At 43.9% G+C, this 18,204-nt stretch overlaps 1 protein-coding gene across 1 annotated transcript in view; it reads right to left on the bottom strand.

Annotated features, from left to right (window-relative positions):
• Positions 1-18,204, bottom strand: part of rhbdl1 (rhomboid, veinlet-like 1 (Drosophila)) — a 234,147-nt gene that overhangs the window by 192,694 nt on the left and 23,249 nt on the right. Inside the window, exon 2 of the mRNA XM_068056862.1 lies at positions 10,286-10,444. Coding sequence (XP_067912963.1) covers positions 10,286-10,444 — 159 coding nt within the window. The remainder of the gene's footprint in view (positions 1-10,285; positions 10,445-18,204) is intronic.

The raw sequence follows: 18,204 nt of genomic DNA, 5'->3' as shown, positions 1-18,204 counted from the left end.
TTTAGTTTTAGAGATACAGCACTGAAACAGGCCCTTCAGCCCACCGAGTCTGTGCCGACCATCAACCACCCATTTATACTAATCCTACACTAATTCCATATTCCTACCACATCCCCACCTGTCCTTATATTTCCCTACCACCTACCTACACTAGGGGCAATTTATAATGGCCAATTTACCTATCAACCTGCAAGTCTTTGGCATGTGGGAGGAAACCGGAGCACCAGGAGGAAACCCACGCAGACACAGGGAGAACTTGCAAACTCCACACAGGCAGTACCCAGAATTGAACCTGGGTCGCTGGAGCTGTGAGGCTGCGGTGCTAACCACTGCGCCACTGTGCCGTCTGTAGTATATAAAATATTGCAGCTGCTTATGGGGGCAATTGACCTGAATAAATCATTATCAAAGAGACAGTAGCAGGAATACTCAAGAAAGTCAGCAGCCTTGGTGGTTTCACACTGTGGCATAAGCTCCAGATTCTCAGATGAAATAAGAGTCAGAAGGGAAAGTCTCCCAGGGACAAAAGCCAGGAAGCTAGAGAAGAGGGTAGTGAATATGTTATAAAAGGAGGTGGTTCAGGCAGTCAATGCCATTTCCATCACCCAACACATGACCACACAGTGCCAAGAAATATTTTATAAGCCTACGAGGATGGCCAAGGTAACTGAAGACCTGTGTACCCAAATACATCCTGAGACAAGTTAGTAGCATGACTCACCTGCATGCCAAATATGGCCTCATGACCTGCAGCAATACTCTTTACACAGTACCACTATGTTTTTTTTCCCCAGTGCCTGAAACCAAGAGTGGTAGTGTGTGGTAATACTGTACATTTATATTATAATCCTTGCTGGGAATACCATTGAATAAGCAGTCAAAGGAGTCTTTAATGCCACACAGGTTCCATCCAAACCTGGACCCGGGGGATTCCTGCCACTTGATAAAAGTTGCGTGTTTGCTCCCTCTACTTTGCTGTGTCCAAAGGGAAGGGTATAAATTGTGATGGTCACCTGAGCAGTGCATCTTGACCTTGTACTGTGGTGATGCCAAATTACTGTGGGTTAAGGCAAAAACATAGACGGACCTGATCAGAGACACCAGCAGGGGCAGCAAGGATAAAAGAGAGAAAAGAGAGCGGGGGAACAGTACGAACCTGATCAGAGACACCAGCAACGGAGGAAGAGGATAAAAAAGGAGAGAGAACAGGGGAACAGTGGGAATTTGATCAGAGACACCAGCAGCGGTGGTAGAGGATAAAAGAGAGAGTGGGCTAACAGCACAGACCTGGTTGGTGTATTTCCAAAAAGCAAGGAGTGATGTCAGAGGATAGCAGGAAGGGAATTAGTATTAAGAGTATTAGCACAGAGCAGGTCTAGAAATATCAAGGTATTAACTAGATTCTAAAAGAGGGAATAGAGATTTTTTCTTCAATCATGGATGGGCAGCTGAGACCTGTTGCTTGTAATTCCTGCACCATGTGGGAACTTCAGGACATTTTATGTGTCCTGCGGGGCCACGTTTGTAGGAAGTGTCTCCAGCTGCTTGAGCTTGAGCTCAGGAGTTTGAGGGTAGCTGGAGTCACTGCAGAGCATCAGGGAGGATGAGAGTTTCCTGCATCATACGTTCCAGGAGGTGGTCCCTCCACAGGCAGTTAGAGGTCAGGATAGTAGATGGGTGGCCATCTGGAAGAATAGGAAAAGATAGGAAGTGCAAGAAGTGGGGTGTGTGCCACTTTCAAACCGGTACTCAGCTTTGGAGACAGCTAGAAGTGACAACACCTTGAAGGAGTGCAGTTCACACCATGGCACCAATGGACAAGGGACTGCATAAGAGGGAACAGCAAAGAGTAGAAATGCAGTTATTGTAGGGGATTTCATGGTTAGGCAGGCATTTCTGTAACTGTCATTGTGAGTCCTACATGGTGTCTTGCCTCCCTGGTGCCAGCGTAAGGGACATCATGGAGAGGGTGCAGAATATTCTGCAGGGGGAAGGGAGTGAACCAGAAATTGCGATACACGTTGGTAACAGCGACATAGAAAGAGCAGGTAATGAGGTCCTACGGGCAGATTTTTAGGAGCTAGGGAGGACGTTAAAAAGTAGGACCTTGAAGGTAGTAATCTCTGGATTATTCCCAATGTCATGCGCTAGCAAGAGTAGCAATAAGAAGATAGGGAGGATCAATGCGTAGCTTGAGGCATGATGCAGGAAGTAGGTCTTTAGATTCTTGGGACATTGGGACCAGTTCTGGGGCAGGAGGCACTTATTCAGAAGAGACAGGTTGCACCTCAACAGGACTGGGACCAATGTCCTCGTGGGGAGGTTCATTAGTGTGGTTGGAAAGGGTTTAAACTAAATTGGCAGAGGGATGGGCACCAGCATATAGAAGTAGAAAAGAGGAATAAGGTACATAAAGAAGTGAGAATGTTGGATCATACTCAAGAAGGAAGTACTACCATATTAGATAGGAGCAGACTAAGAAGAACTATGAGGAATACAAAGACAGGTTTACAATGCATATATGTAAATGCACAAAGTGTAGCAAATAGGGTTGGTTAAGTACAAACACAAATAGCTGTTTAAGAATATGATGTAGTGGCAATAACTGAAAAGTGGCTTAAAAATGGTGAGGACTGGGTGCTTAATATTTAGGAATCCAAAGACAGAGATGGTAAAAAGGGAGGTAGGGTGGCAGTACTAATCAGGGAAGACATTGTTGTGTTGGAAAGGGAGGATGTCTTTGAGGGGGCAAAGACATAATCCATTTGGTAAGAGTTCAGAAGCAAAAAGGGTATGATCATGCTACTGGGAGTATTCTATAAGACTCCAAATAGTGAGAGCGAGATAGAGGAGCAAATCTGCAGAGAAATCACAGAGATGTGCAAGAACTATAGAGAGCCGATACTGGGGGACTTTAATTAACTCAAATATCAATTGGGATAATGTTAGAGTAAAGGGGAAGGAGGGGAAGGAATTTCTGAAATGTGTTCAGGAGAACTTCCTTGACCAGTATGTTCTCAGTCCAACTAAAGTTGCTAAAGGAAGTGAGAGTGAAGATAGCAGAAGGGTTTGCCATAATCTTCCAATCTTCCCTGGATACAAGGGAGATGCCAGAAGATTGGAGAGTGGCAAATGTGACACTTTTATTCAAGACAGGGTGTAAGGACATTCTTAGTAACTACAGGCCCATCAGTTTAACATCAGTGGTGAGTAAGGTTTTAGAAACAACAATCAGGGAAAAAATCAACAGGCACTTGGAGACGTTTGAGTTTTAAGCAGAGCCAGCACAGATTTGTAAAAGGCTGTTACGCTCACGGAAAGTGCAGCAATACAAAAATAAACCAAAGAGTTATTAAAAAGAGAACAATTTAAAAAGACTGGTACACTTGCCTTCAACAAGATGGCGGAAAAGTCACATGAAACATACCTTCTCTTGCACTCAAATACACCTTCATGTCTGCTATAACTGAAATTCATTAACCCAGTCTGCATTGAAATGAAACAGTTCATCACCCATGAATGTGAGCTATTCACAAAGTGAGCTAAAACAAAGGCATTAGCAGATGCTCCATCTCCAGCTACAATTAAATGGGCTGAGTTCAGAAGCCATTGTATAGTCCCTCAGAAACAGAAAGCCTAAAGTCACATGGGTGAAACTAACACTTTATGAATTTACCTTCAAAGGTAACCTTTTTGGAGAGCAGAGGAAGTCAACAAGTCATCAAGACATCAAAACATCAGTCTGAGATCTCCAGACACAGAGAGAACTTCGAAAACCATCTTGAATTCCAGCACAAGGCTGAGAGAGAGGGTTCAATTCCAGCTAAGACATGAGTTAGCAACCAACTGCAGCAGAAAAGTAAGGGAGTGCCTTTTGAACAACTCCTTCACCTGCGAAAATCAAACTAAGAAATACCAGCACCATCTTCGAACTGAAGTGTTGACTGCCAGGAGACTTCAGCAACCCAGCAAGGGCAAGACGGCCAGCAAACATGCCTGCAACTTTAAAACTTACCTTCTAAGAGGATTCCACAGGTTTTTGCTGAAAACAGCAGACTTTTACACCTTGAACTCTTAACGCATCTTACCTTTTACCTCCGATCGTTTCTTGAGTGTGCACAAGAGACTGAATGCATGCATGGGTGGTGTTGTGAACATTTTGTGTGACTATTTTTCAATAAAATATTTAATCTGTTTTTAGTCTCATGAGAAAACCTGTCACTGCCTGTTTATTTGGCCAACAAAACCCAGGGGTTGATCATAAGTATAAACAAAAACACTATCTGTGGTCAGTTGGGAGGTGACCAGTGGAAATCAGCCACACCATTTCTCACCTTTCCATAACAAAGGCAAGTGGTGCCTGACTAATTTAATTTCTTGATGAAGTAACAGAGGCGGTTGATGAAGGGAATGCAATGGATGTTGTCTATATGGATTTTAAGAAAGCATTTGATTAAGTACCACATAAAAGACTGAGGCTCACTGTCAGCTTGGATAAAAAATTAGCTTAAGGACAGAAAACAGCAAGTTGTGGTAAATGGTTGTTTTTCAGACAGGAGCATGGTAGACAGTGGTGTTCCTGAAGGTTCAGTGTTAGGATCACTGTTTTTTGATATATATATATATATATATATATATATATATATATATATATATATATATATTATATAAATAAATGACTTGAATATTGGAATACCAAGTAAAATTTCAAAATTTGCCAATGATAGCAAACTTGGAGATATGGCAGACAGTGCCGATGATGTCTGTAATGTTTGATTGATCTGGGTTTGTTTGTATTAGTCTGTCCAGTGTTCTCTGTGCTTGATTCCTTAAGCCTATGGGTGAAGCTTAAGAGTTTGAAACTGAAACTAAAAAGAGACAGAGTTAGAATGCTCTATTAAACACAGACAGTTCTGGAGAAGACATTGTAATGAGATCTAGTAAGTGCTGGGATAGTTTAAAGTTCTGTAAATAAACCAGTTGATGATTTAATACTAGTGTGATATCTGCAATGCTCTGAGATAAATCAGATATATATAAATATCCAGCAACCCGGCGTAAACATAATAAAAACGTGGCTACGAGGATGATCCAGCAAAATGCAAGTTTACCTGCTCCAGAACCATTTCTTTCATTACCAGGAAGTCCTCCCTTGTGCTGGGAGTGAGGGATTTTGGGGTTCAAGACCTACTTGCTCACTACAGGGATGGACAGTCCAGATGTAACGGCGAACCGTAAGAAAGTGATACTCGTACATTGTCTCGGAGCAGAAGGCCAGCGCATATTCGAGCAGTTCACAGAAGATACGTCTATGTTTGATACGGCGGTAAATGCTCTCAAAAAATACTTCGGGCCAAAGAAAAGTGTGATGATAGAGCAATACACATTCCGTCAGAGATCCCAGGGACATGGTGAGCCCATTAAACAATATGTGACAGCATTGCAGCAATTAGTGGCTACATGTAAATTTGGCACACTAACCAACAAACTAATTTGTGACCAATTAATTGAAAAAACATCAATTCAACAAATTAGGGAATGTCTCCTCATGGAGGATGATGATTTAACCTTGGAAAAAGCCATAACATTTGGCAGTCCAGATCGAATCTGCCATGTTAGATTCAAAGAGGTTACACATTCATGCACCCTTCGACAGCTTGCCCAACCAGCTTCGTGAAAGAGTTAAAGACAAGAAGACCTCAGCAACCTCATCAAAATGTGCCCCATCACAGTCAGTTACCTTCAAAACTGTGCCCAAATTGTAGAAATGCTCATCCAGTCACAATGCCATGACCAGCTCGAGGGAAAATGTGTAACTCATGTTAAAGTGGAACCATTTTGCAAAGATGTGCAGGTTGTCGAAGAAAAAGTTCGACACGTGGCGGAGTCTCTTCCTGAGAGTGAGGTACAACATGTATTTACCATCACAAAAAGTAAAGTACCAGGTCATTTTAAGTAGTGCTCAGTCGAGATCGCAGGCATCTCAGTGTCACTTCATATTGATGTATCAAGCTCTTCATGCCTCACAACATGCCAGGTCACCTCTTTATGCAAATGGGACACCTCTCTTTTCAGTATCTTCTCCCTCTGCCTCCTCTTCCTCCTCCTCTCACACCTCCTGCTCCTGCTCTCCCCCCCCCTCCCTCCTGCCCCTGCCCCCCAATCGGTTTCCAGGGCACGAAGAGCCCGTCAGGATGCCATGAATGTCAGAAATTATTTGACTCAGGAGCATTTCAGCTGAGTCCCTCTGATCCAGGGAGAAGGGTATGGAATGGAGGTGAATCTGTGATACCTGTACTAACTCATGCATGGAAGACGCAGCCTGAAACATTCAATCACTTGTTGCCAATCAAGAAAGCACATCTACCCAGAGGCTTCGCCCTCACTGTGGAGTAACCCATAATCTCCCACACCACCTCATACCACTTTTCCTGTCACTCCAGCAATGAAAGGAGGCCCAGAGGTGTGGCTTAAAGTGTCATCATTTATACTGTGCAAAGGAAGGAAAACAGTAGACAGATATGTTATGGAGAAAGAAGCAGACTACCACAATGATCAAAGCCCTTGCAGGACAGTATTGCAGGGCACCACCCAACTGGTTCAAGCACCGGAACCGCATATACAGAAGCCCAATGGCCTGCTCACTAGTTGTCCTAGTGAACAGATGGCATTGGTTGTATCTCCTCTGTGCCTCTGTTTGAGGATCCCTTAGAGGGGTGAGTAGCCATGTCTTCAAGGAATACCCTTGTCCCCTAGGATTCATCCACAGACTTTAAGGGTTGGAGTGATGATTTGAGGCAGACTGGACTGCCTGAGGATGAAGGAGTCATGGCAGCTGCTGGGAAAATGAGCGCAGATATGCAGGAAGCTCTTTTTGTGGTCACAGACCAGTTGAACATTGAAGGAATGGAAGTCCTTCCTGTTGATGAATCTAATTGGGCGGTCACTGGGTGCCTTGATGACCACATGGGTGGAATTGATGATGCTCTGTACCTGGGGGAGTCCAGCAATGGTGCTGAAACCCACTGTCCAGCAAGGCGATGTCTGTTGTGAAATGAATGTACTGTCCAGCTCTGGCAAATGGGCATCAGTGGCCTGTGAGATGCAGTGGTATGCTGCTGTTTGCAAGATGCCACTAAGGTCTACAGCTGATCCTTGGAAGGAGCCAGAAGTGAAGAAGTTCAAAGGTCACAGTGATTTTGATGGCTTCTGGCAGAACACGGCAACCAGTGCTGCAAGGTCTTTGGCAACGAAGGCACAGATATCTGTGACCATCTATCTGGAGAGTTGCAGTCTCCTGTGGCACTGGGTCTCAGTCATCTCCAGGTAGCTTTGTCTTTGGCAGTAGATGCCATGTTGAGGGTACTGCCTCCATAGCCTTCCTACCAATCTTTCCTCTGCTGCGCCATCCTGCTGAAGGGTTCCACCCTTCCCGTGGAGGCTGCTCATCGCCACTGGGCCCAAAATCTGAGAATCATGCCTGCAGTCCTATTGTGCTTGGCAGGCCTTTCCCCCTGCTCTTCTGCCCCCGCTATGCCAGGAGGGTACCAACCCCCTGCACTACCCAAGTGCTGACTGACCACTCTCCCCACCACATGTGCAGCACCAAGAGCACCTGTTTCCCAAAAGCCGAGTCCCTCTCTGTGCCACTTTTATAGGACCGAGGTAATTTCCTGGGGCAGCCTTGACTGGCTCCCCACTTTGTACCCACCTCCCTTCAACTGGTCTGCCCCAGACAGCACATGAAACTCATGTGCCCCATGAAAATATCAACTCCCCCTTTAACAAGCTCATAATGAGCTATTTAACAACTTTAATTGGTCTTAATCAGGGAGCAGTTGGATTGTAATCCCACCCTCCCCCCACTCTGGTGAACTTTGCCAACGTCACAAAACTGACACACTGGCCGGTGCCAGTATTTTCTGGCCCTGAACTCAGTGGGGCCCAAAAATTCAGCCCTTTGTGTCTGATCCTGGATCTGTTCAAAAGTGGCTGGTGACATTTCCCTGTACAATCTAATTTATCCAAGGGGTGTATTACAAAGGGAGGTGACTGCTGTTTGTTTCTACTCCTGGCCTTACATCTCTCATCCAATCCCCACACACAAACTTTAGAACTGAACACTGCTGATCATGCTCCACACTTCATTACCAAGGAAACACTTCCCTCTCCCTCAGTGTTTGCTTACTTTAATTTAGTAATTGTTTTTCCAAAAATATACTTTATTCATAACATTTGTAAAAATACATTTCACAGCATATCAAATTTGACGTAACATAAAGTGCAATAAAAATCAGTTTCTTTCAATACTGTACGTGAGGGCTTTAATTTCGTGAATTGCTGATCAGTATTTTAAAAACACCTTTAATAGTATTAGAACAGGATAGGAGAAGCTGTTTAACACATACCCACTCTTGTATCATCCCATATCTACAACTGGTACATCTCCTATGTTATTGATCCTTGGCTAATCTCTGGGCTTGGAATACAGCTTCTGATTTTTGAACAAATGGATGGAGCATTCACCACACAAACTTTGCGTATTTGCTGACCAGTTTTGGTTAGGGTCCTCAAACAGCATTAGACCCCAATTTACATACGCAGAGGTGCCTAATGCCTTTTCAGATAGGCACCCTTCACACCTGGAATTTGCCAGCTTCCCATTCAACATCCTGTGCACTGCCAACTGATATTGAGCTCAGGAGATCGTGACCCAAAATTCATCCCCCTCAACAGTGATTTAATACGCAAAATATAGGTGCCACAATGTTCAATTTCTCCTCCATGAACTGCAATTCTAGTCTATCTGACGGTAAGCCCAAGCAATATGTGGGGGGCTGGTGCAAGTGCTGTGGTATTATTGTATTTCTGTTACATAAACAAAAAATACTCTAACAATATACAATGTAATCCACTCTATAGAAGGTGGGAGAACTTGGTGGTGCAATGGTTTAACACATGGTCCTTGTACTTCTGCAATCAGCAGACAAATCCAGCCCAGGACGATGGGCTGGTAGTTTCCTCTTGGTGATGCCTGTAAGACCCACATGTGAAATAAATTTGGCTGGACTCAACCCAGTTCCTACCAGGTGCAAACAGGAATGACATTTCATGGGGAGCTATTCTTTGCAACTAGCTGCTGGATCATTTGGGAGTTCTCAAAACTGATGCAAAGGTGACAACCTGTTCCATTCACCAGTATTAACTTCAATCAGGGAAAAAAAAATCTAAACCTGATATTATAGGGCAAATTCAGTGAGCCCCTGCTCCCAGAGTGGAACGTTGCTAGATAGGGGAACAATTGGAAAATCAGGACTATGGTATTATCGCCTTTATCTCTGACTTGTGCTCCTGTCTAGTCAGCCTCTGTGCAGGAGCTCAGCCTCAATTAATTTGCCTTTATATTTATTGCAGCAATACTACATACAGGCTGTTTTGTTGCCCGGTACCTCTGAAAATGATGTCCCTGTGAATTATATGTCCTTACACCACAATGTGACATTATTTTTCTACAATCTTGCACATATCATAATAGGAGTGACACTGAACTTTGACAGGGGTGCATAACTGAAGGGCACTTTGCAAGCACCCATTTTGTGTCCCTGCAGGAGTTAAATTTCACCCTCAAATGCCTGAAATGAAGTTAAATGCATGAGGTAACACACCCATCGGCTTCATTACCCTTAGCTGCCTGTGTACGCATCTCTCCATACAGCCTTTTACATGTTGAAAATCACCAGTAACAATTTTAACAGCAAACTGTGTTCCTAAGCTATCAAGATCCACAGTGCTGCAAGCCCCCCAAAAAATAACTGGAAGCTTCATATCAAACCACAGTTGAAAATCATTGGATTGAATGTTTCTGCCAGAATGACAGACAGCATGTGGAGTTACACAATATCCCATTCAGCATCGTGAAAAAAACAAATTCAACAATTTAATTCGACCAACCATTCTCTTGTCTTTAAAATGACACCAATGCACTTGTGATGAACAAGCATTAGAGTCGCAGATAATACAAATTGTACCAACCATAAATCCAGTCTCACATCATCATATCCTATATCATCTCTCATGGTTGCATTACTGTAAAGCCTATTGTCTTTATATCCAACTCAGAGTGGTTATTGATGTGCAGTCCTGTTTTACATTAGCATTAGTAGCACATGTACAACCTAGCATCTCTGTACCCTGTTACATAATGTACTGAAGTATAACTTAGTATCCCTATAACATGTTTCACATTGGCACTGTGCCAAATTTTCTGCATAAACCTGTTACTCACCAGGTTGACGAGCTCGTGGTAGCAGATCTGGCCCTGCTCGTTGCTCTGTACAAGAGCAAACAGCATCTCAAGTTTGGTGGGGTCCAGCTGTAATTCATGGCTCTGAAGCAGATTGGAAAAGTGCTCCACAGCAATGAAACCAGTATTCTCTGGATCGAGCTGTAAGAATCAAGGAAGGACAATTAGAGCATGTTCAATAAATTACTACTTGTTATTTATTTATTTTTTTGTTTGTTTATTTATTTACTACCACCATGATTGCTACCATATGAGTTCTTTATGTTGTCTTGTGCAACATAAATGAGATGCATGGAGTCCAGTTTGCTGAAGATCTCTTAACAGGTTTATTAAACAGCTAAACTATTATATACAGTACAGAGCAAACTATTTACAGAACCTTCATCTGGGTGTTATAGTTGCAGAGTGACGAAGGTTTGTAGCCACATGACTACATCCTGGTACTTAGCTCATTAGCATACTGAGCTCTAAAAGGGACATCACTCTTAAGGCGATCATACAACAATTTCCTTCCAACTTTAGCCCATCGACATAATACCATAATCAACAAAATAAAGTTACCTGTTCCAAAACCTCTGTCAATGACATTTTTTTATTTGAGTCCACTTTCAGGTTGGCTTATGCTTCAATTTTCCCTTCTTCCTTACGGATGCACCACACTTCCATTTGGTACCTCCCCAGATGGCCAACTGAAAATGGGGATCTCACACTGTGAAGAATCATGGCAAAAAACAAAAACAGAGCATCTGCAGCTCTGAGGAATCTCTTGGTCATAATCGTATTCTTTTGTATGATTACATTCACAAATATATGAAACATATTTCTCAGGTCTCAATATATGAACTCACCTAAGTGAGCAATAATATTATTCAGGAACTGAAAACTTTACTAGCGTATCCCAGTACTAATGGGAATATCTATAATAAAAAATCTTCATTAAGCATACTTTAAAGTTCCTTTTATTTCTACACTGATCCCTTAATTTTTTTCCATGGTTCTTTTAATATCAGGCCTTCATTATGTTAGGATTTAAGCTTTCAAGATTTTGGAGTTTCCGCTCAGACTATAAAAAAGCACCTATTCATTAGCAAAAATCAAAAGCAGACCTCCTTCCCAGAGCAATATATCAGCCAATTTAAGGGATTACAAATACCTACTATATCACCAGTGATACGGCCACAACTCCAAAATACAAACATATACTCAATCACTAAATCAACAAGGAATACAAATACCTCTCTCCCTCCACCCCCTCCCTATAGACCTCTAAGAAATAAGAACACAATCCTTCTCCCGTGAGACTCCCAGGAAATACAGGTACATGACTATGGTCTGCAGACACATATTCCCATCTCCATTAGACTATAAGGAAGAATGGTTACATAATCTAGCCAAGGAATTCGGTGGACTCATAACAGGGAGAACGGCTAAAAGGGGCAATCAGCCATTGCCATGCACAAGGTACTATCGGGTGTGCGCAGGTTGTGGGGAGAGTATTGACTACGTGCTCGGGCAGTGCAGGGTGCTGTCACCCTCCTGCTATCATGAGAGCATAAGAGGAGGGTGCTTCCAGGCATAATTGGAAGGCTACTTGAGTGCAAGGAAGGCAGCAGCTGACAATGGGAGCATGACTCTCAGATTTCGGGTCCATTGACAATGTGAAGCAACATCCTCCTCAGGAAGGGCAGAGCCTTGGGCATGAGGAGGGCAGCGGAGAGGGATAAGAGACAGGAAGTCAACGGAGGATCTACTGGCGAAGACGGAGCTACCTTGAGATGTCAGAGAACCAATGCCAGAGGAGACTGTGACTCTTCAGGCAGATGGTCACAGTGATTATTGCCCTCATCTCAGAAGACCTTGAACCTTGCAGCACTGCTCACCATGCCCTGATAGTAGCCGTTCAGGTCACTTTAGCCTTGAAGTTCATCCTTCCAAGAATCTGCCGTGGATCTTGCAGGAATCTCGCAAAAGGCTGCATACCACTATATTTCAGAGGTCACTGGTGCTCATTTTGCAAAAGCTGAGTAGTGCATTCAATTCCAGACAGGTGTGGCCTTGCCGATGCAAAGGGCAGTGGGTTTTGCCTCCATCGCTGGACTCCCCCAGGTGCAGGGCTTTATTGATTGCACCCATGTAGGCATCAAGGCACTCAGTTACTGGACAGTGAGATTCTTCAACAGGAAGGGCTTCCACTCCCTCAATATTCAGCTTGTCTGTAACCACAAGCGCTTCCTGTATGGGTGCGCTTGCTTTCCTGGCAACAGCCATGAGTCCTTCATCCTCCACCAGTCCAGAGTGCGGCAGCACTTCATTCCACCCCACCAAACTACGTGGTTGGATTCTAGGGGACAAGGGATATCCCTTGAAGAGATGGCTACTCACCCTTTTACAGGAGCCCAAGACAGAGCAACAGAGATATTACAACCAAAGCCATCTGCTCACAAGAACCACCATTCAGCAGGCTATCAGGCTTCTTAAAATGCGGTTCCGGTGCTTGGATTGGTAGGGTGGTACCCTGCAGTACACTCCAGCAAGGATCTCGCACATTGTGGTGGTCTGTTGTGTTCTTCATAATATGGTCCTCCAGAGAGGTCTGGACATTGAAGAGGGTGAAGTTGTAGATTATTAGAGGAAGAGGAGGAACAAGATGCGCAGGACTTAAGAGTCTTGTCAGGATGCTGTTAATGTCATTGATCATCTGATCCAGGCATGTTTCAGCTGAGCACTTCTAACCCAGGAGGACAGCATGGTCTAGAACTCATTAACTGCCTGTGAGAACAATTTGGAATAGATCAACTCTTACTGTACATCCCTCTTTTCTTGTCTCGCCATAAATAATGGAAGTTTATACATCTGGTGTCATGTGTCAATATTTACTTGGTGTTGAAAAATAGAAAAAGTGCACAGTTACAGGTGAAACAAACCCCAATGACCCACTCAGTGCTCTGCCTGACTCAATGGCCTCCACTCTTGGCCACTTCTATGCAATGCTCCGCTTCTGGCCTCGGATGAGGTGGAGGCAGCCTGCGCACTTGTCTCTGCCTGCGGCTGACATGTACGTGGCGGTCGTCCTTGTTGTGGAGGTGCCAGTGGGGACACCACCAGAGGCTGCTGGACCTGCATCATTGAAAGGGCAGCTTCCATCACTGGGCCTGCTGCACAGATGCTCCCTCTGTCAGAGAGACTAAAGAGGTCAATGATGATGATGGTGTCCCATGAGGGGTGACACCCTCGTCTTCCTCGGTGACTGCCTCAGCCCTTGGCTGGTTCTCCAGATGGCTGCAGGGGAGTGCCAACTGGGGTGCAACTGGCATCCCTCAAAAAATCTCTGCACCACCAGTAGCACTGACCAGTGCATGCTACAGAGTGCAGCATGCATTCTGCGAACGTCAGTGCGCAGTTCCTGCATACACTCAGAGTGCCGCCTAATATGGTTCTCCATGAGGCTCTCAATGAGGAGCTCATGTGCTCGAAGCCCTGAATCATGATGGTGCACATGAGCTAAATGGACCCCTGCATGCTCAGCCCATGACCCCAAACCGCCTTAGGGAACTCTGACATGTGGGACATCTCTTTCTTGCTGCTGATCTAAGTATAGCCTCCTTTCATGAAACTCCTGAGGCCCTGCATCTGCACCCAGTCCTGCATTTGTCCTCCATCCTCTGAGGGGGGCTGCCCATAGTTGCTTCTGCCTCTCTCACCTCCTCCTACTCACAGGTAATGTGTTCATCACTCAGTGCCACCCTATCTATTAGCATGCCAGGACTCACCGAGGTGAGTGTTTCTGAACTGTTGGAGGGTGCACTTGTAAGGTGTGATGATTCTTGCGCTGATGTCTCTTCTGGCAGCACTTGGCGTGATTCAGACACAGGAATCTGTCCTTCCCCTATGACCTTTGAACCTGTGAGAGACCCAAGAGAACAAGCCTTGGAGAATAGAAGCCTCTACAGTGCTGAGGCTTCCCAATGCAGCTGAGTCTTTGTCATGCTGTTGGAAGGGCTTGAGTGCAGTGTGCTCCCTTCACTCACACATTGCAGTTTCTATTTGCCCTCTCCACCAGGGAAGCCCATCTCACCTTCCCCAACTTGCTTCTGGAGAAGTCACCTGGCAGTGACCATGTGTAGGTTAGGAACATCTCCAGTCTGTGCCCTCTCGCAAGCATTATCTGCTCTTTTCTCCTGCAAGGACAAAAAAGAGAGAGATAAGCACTGCTGGCCACTTGGCCAATGCCAAAAGTTTATTGGCATAAGATGCTGCATGTATCAGAGTTGATTGGTCCTCAGCAGCACTATGGCTCTGAGTCTTGCTGAAAGGTCAGTAGGTACCCCGGGCAAACATTTCTCCCATGTTCAGGAGTAGTATGCACCCTCAGACTCCTCAGCTGGAGTGTCTGCTGGAGACTGAATACTCAGGGGCCTGTCTTGGGGGTCTGGCATTGCACTCACCTTGCCAAAGCGGTGCTGCACCCAGTTCTTCCTGACCACACTCTGCTCACATTTTCAGTGTTCTGCAAGGTTGGCCTTCTCCTGCCACACTTCAGGAAGAGGACCTCCCTCTTCTCCCTCATTACCTCAAGAAGGACCTCCAGGTCTGCATCTGCGAAGCGAAGGGCATATTTGCCCCAGATTCCAGTCCTCTGCCTTTCCTGCTCCACATCTGCTCCTGTGATTGAATCAATGAAACATGGTCTGTTTAAGTTGGCCCGCACTCACTTAGATCCACCTCCATTCCCACCCCCACAGTCGCTAATTGGCTGCCCAAACTGCCCTCATGAAAATCGTGGCCTGTGACTGCTACTCACCACCGGGACAGGATCGGCACCTGGAAACAGTCCCAACGCCCGTTTCCCGACTCCGGAAGGAAAATCAGTCCCCGTGTGATTGTAGTATTGAGAATACAAACCAGTGAGGTCCCAGATTGAACCAATGTAATATGTTGTATTAGCTAGTGATAATTAGTGTGGTGGGTGGGGCATTTTAATTGGTTGGCCTCAACATGTTTAGGGTAGAGAGGCAGAAAAACAAATCAGACAGTGTACTTGCACCTGACCATTATCCAGCATCTGGGCTGTAAGTGTGCAATATGGAATTCCCTCCCTATATCTCTCCCCCTCTTTACCTCTCTTTCCTCTTTTAAGACACTCCTTAAAACCTACCTCTCTGACCAAGGTTTTGACCACCTATTCTAATATTTCCTTATGTGGCTCGGTGTCAAATTTTGTTACTGCTCCTGTGAAGTGCCTTGGGACATTTTACTTTTCAAGCACTATATAAATGCAAGTTGTTGTTGTTGTCATTGTGGATGTCAGGTAAGGATAGTATTGAACTCAGTTGTGATGGCCTCTGTGGTAAAATAGCCTTGCAGATTTTGTCTAGGCTTACACGGGAAGAATGACCACTTCAGCAGAAAGACCACTTGAGTGATATACCAAACAGCACCTTATGAAATCCCACCCAGTATGAATCTCCATCCTCAGGAAAGGAGAAGGTGAGAAGATAGGATAAAATGCTGATACAAATCTCTTTTGGTGCTGTGGATCTAGCTATACTCATGCTCATTCATCAATTACCATGACGACAGATAGCTTTTGACAAGAAACACAAAGTGCCACCCACGTGAGAGTCATTTTCTCTTACTGTTTTTGCTTTTTTTTAGTGGTCTATACAAACAGCGACAAAATTTGTGCAAGTGTAGTTCAGTGCAGCAAAGCATAGAGTCACTCTACGTTGTATGGTCAGCATGAAAAAGATCTCAGATCAGGTATGTAAGACTTGTAAAATTTCATGATGTAATGGATTTCCTCTTGGCAGAAATTTGCTCCATATGTATGTTTGTTTTATCCAAGCTGGGTCTGGTTTACAATCTGGTTTGTTGGCTGGTTTAACTTGATTATGTGTTCAGGTGCAGTCTGCTTATTGTATTTATTTGCTGATGTGGGACCTGGAATACATTCAGCTCTGAATGTTGGCTTGGCTCACATTTGGGCTGAGTCACAGACCCTTCTGCACGAAGAATTAACAGACATTTGGGATGCCATGCACTCTACTTTCTTCCATCTAGGCGCTCGTATGGCTGCTCTGTAAAAGCAAAACCCTGTACAATTTGACTAGAATCCCCTTAGGCAGGACAGCAGCTCTCTGGTCAGCATCATGCCTGTGGTGGTGTGAAGTGCAAAATACACATCATTTGAAATGATAACAGAAGGCTTCAATTGAGACAGCAGAAAGTCTTGCTGTTCCCTGGGCAATTCAAACAGAATAAATTGACAACATGCTGTAGTTTTTTTTCTACTATGATTAACATCACAATGATCATTGCTGTTGTGTTATTTCTGTTGATTTTAAAAACCCACATTTGCAATATTGCTTTCAGCAGATTTCACATTGCATATTTCTGATTTTGGGGGAAAATTGTTCCCAAATTTGATTAACATGGACTTCTATTATCACTGCCAGGATATCTCATCTTTCTGGCAGCTAGAATTCCACATCTTTTCTTTAAAATATGCTCTTCCATTGAACCAAGTTATGAAGCCTACAATGTAGAAGTGTTATACACTTACGTAGTACACGTTGAAGAGCACATCCAGAGTGATGTACGCATCAAAATCCTTGTTTCAGGAGGCAAATGTACGAACAATACTGTTTCTGGTTACAAAAAATTACACAGAATTTACAGCACATAAATAGGCCATTCGGTCCAACTGGTCTATGTCAGTGTTTATGCTCCACATGAGCCTCTTCCCACCCCACATCGTCAAACTCTATCAGCCTATCCTTCTATTCTTTTCTCCCTCATACACTTATCTAGCCACCCCTTAAATGCTAATCACCTCAACCACTCCATGTGGTAGCACGTTCCACAATCTAACCACTCTCTGGGTATCATCAAAGAGAATCACAGCCACACTGAAGGTCAGGGACCAGAGTTTGGTTATTTATGGCTATGGATGAATTTGCTGCATATGAGAAGCTGCCCATTCAGATGGGCTTATAAAACACGAAAATAAAATAATTGTGCTACAGAGCTTTGAGTTTGTTCCAACAAAATTAGATGTGCAAACCAGAAATTCATTTTGTAAACTCATGAAGAGTACCTTAGGGTAAATAATTATATTACTGTAAACTATGACAACTAACATAATCAATAATTATTTAGAAAATTAAACTGGTACACCAAAGATAAAATGAAAATGATTGCAAATGTTATTCAAGATATCCTGTTACTTCTGTAATCTCCTGTTTCAGGGTGGTGAAAAGGTGTCCTCAGGGGTGGTTTCTGGTCTTAACCAGTCTACCCAAGAAATCAAGCACTTATTTGGTCCCCTTTGTTACGAACGAGGCTCGAGCAGTGCACTGTTTATTCTAGTTCCACTTCTCCACAAGTCACAACATATATTTAAATTTTTCCCACTTACCAATACGGACAATCATAAACTCTCTTTTTATCCCAGAGTAAAACGCAACCAATAAACAACAAAATTATCAGTTTATTATGAAACAAGTCTTAACCAGTACTGAAGTAAAGCATAAACACACAGAAATTTTAAAGCTCCCTTTTTATCTTAGTCCCCTCACACTCACACAGACACACATACACCAGTTAACCGGAAAAATAAAGGGATTTTTATTTTTAGAGCTCTATTACCGGCAAAAAAAACACTTGGGCTGAATACTTGCTCATTCTTGAAGAAACAGCTGATGAGATATGTTATGTTCCAAAACTCCCATACAGTCTGGCCTCTGAGTACACGTAGATGGGTCACTGGGATCTTTTAGAACAGTTCTTTTCAGGCGGCGTTGAGAATTAATTTAGCAGGTTTTTCTTCAAAGACAGGAGACGAGATGAGTTGACACAGTGGACTTCTCAGGGTCTTTTAGAGAGGTAAATAAAAGCTAAAT

Source organism: Heterodontus francisci, chromosome 24 (assembly GCF_036365525.1).
Source record: "Heterodontus francisci isolate sHetFra1 chromosome 24, sHetFra1.hap1, whole genome shotgun sequence".
Taxonomy (NCBI): domain Eukaryota; kingdom Metazoa; phylum Chordata; class Chondrichthyes; order Heterodontiformes; family Heterodontidae; genus Heterodontus; species Heterodontus francisci.
The sequence above is the reverse complement of the archived record's forward strand: the minus strand, read 5'-3'. Positions and strand labels throughout refer to the sequence as shown.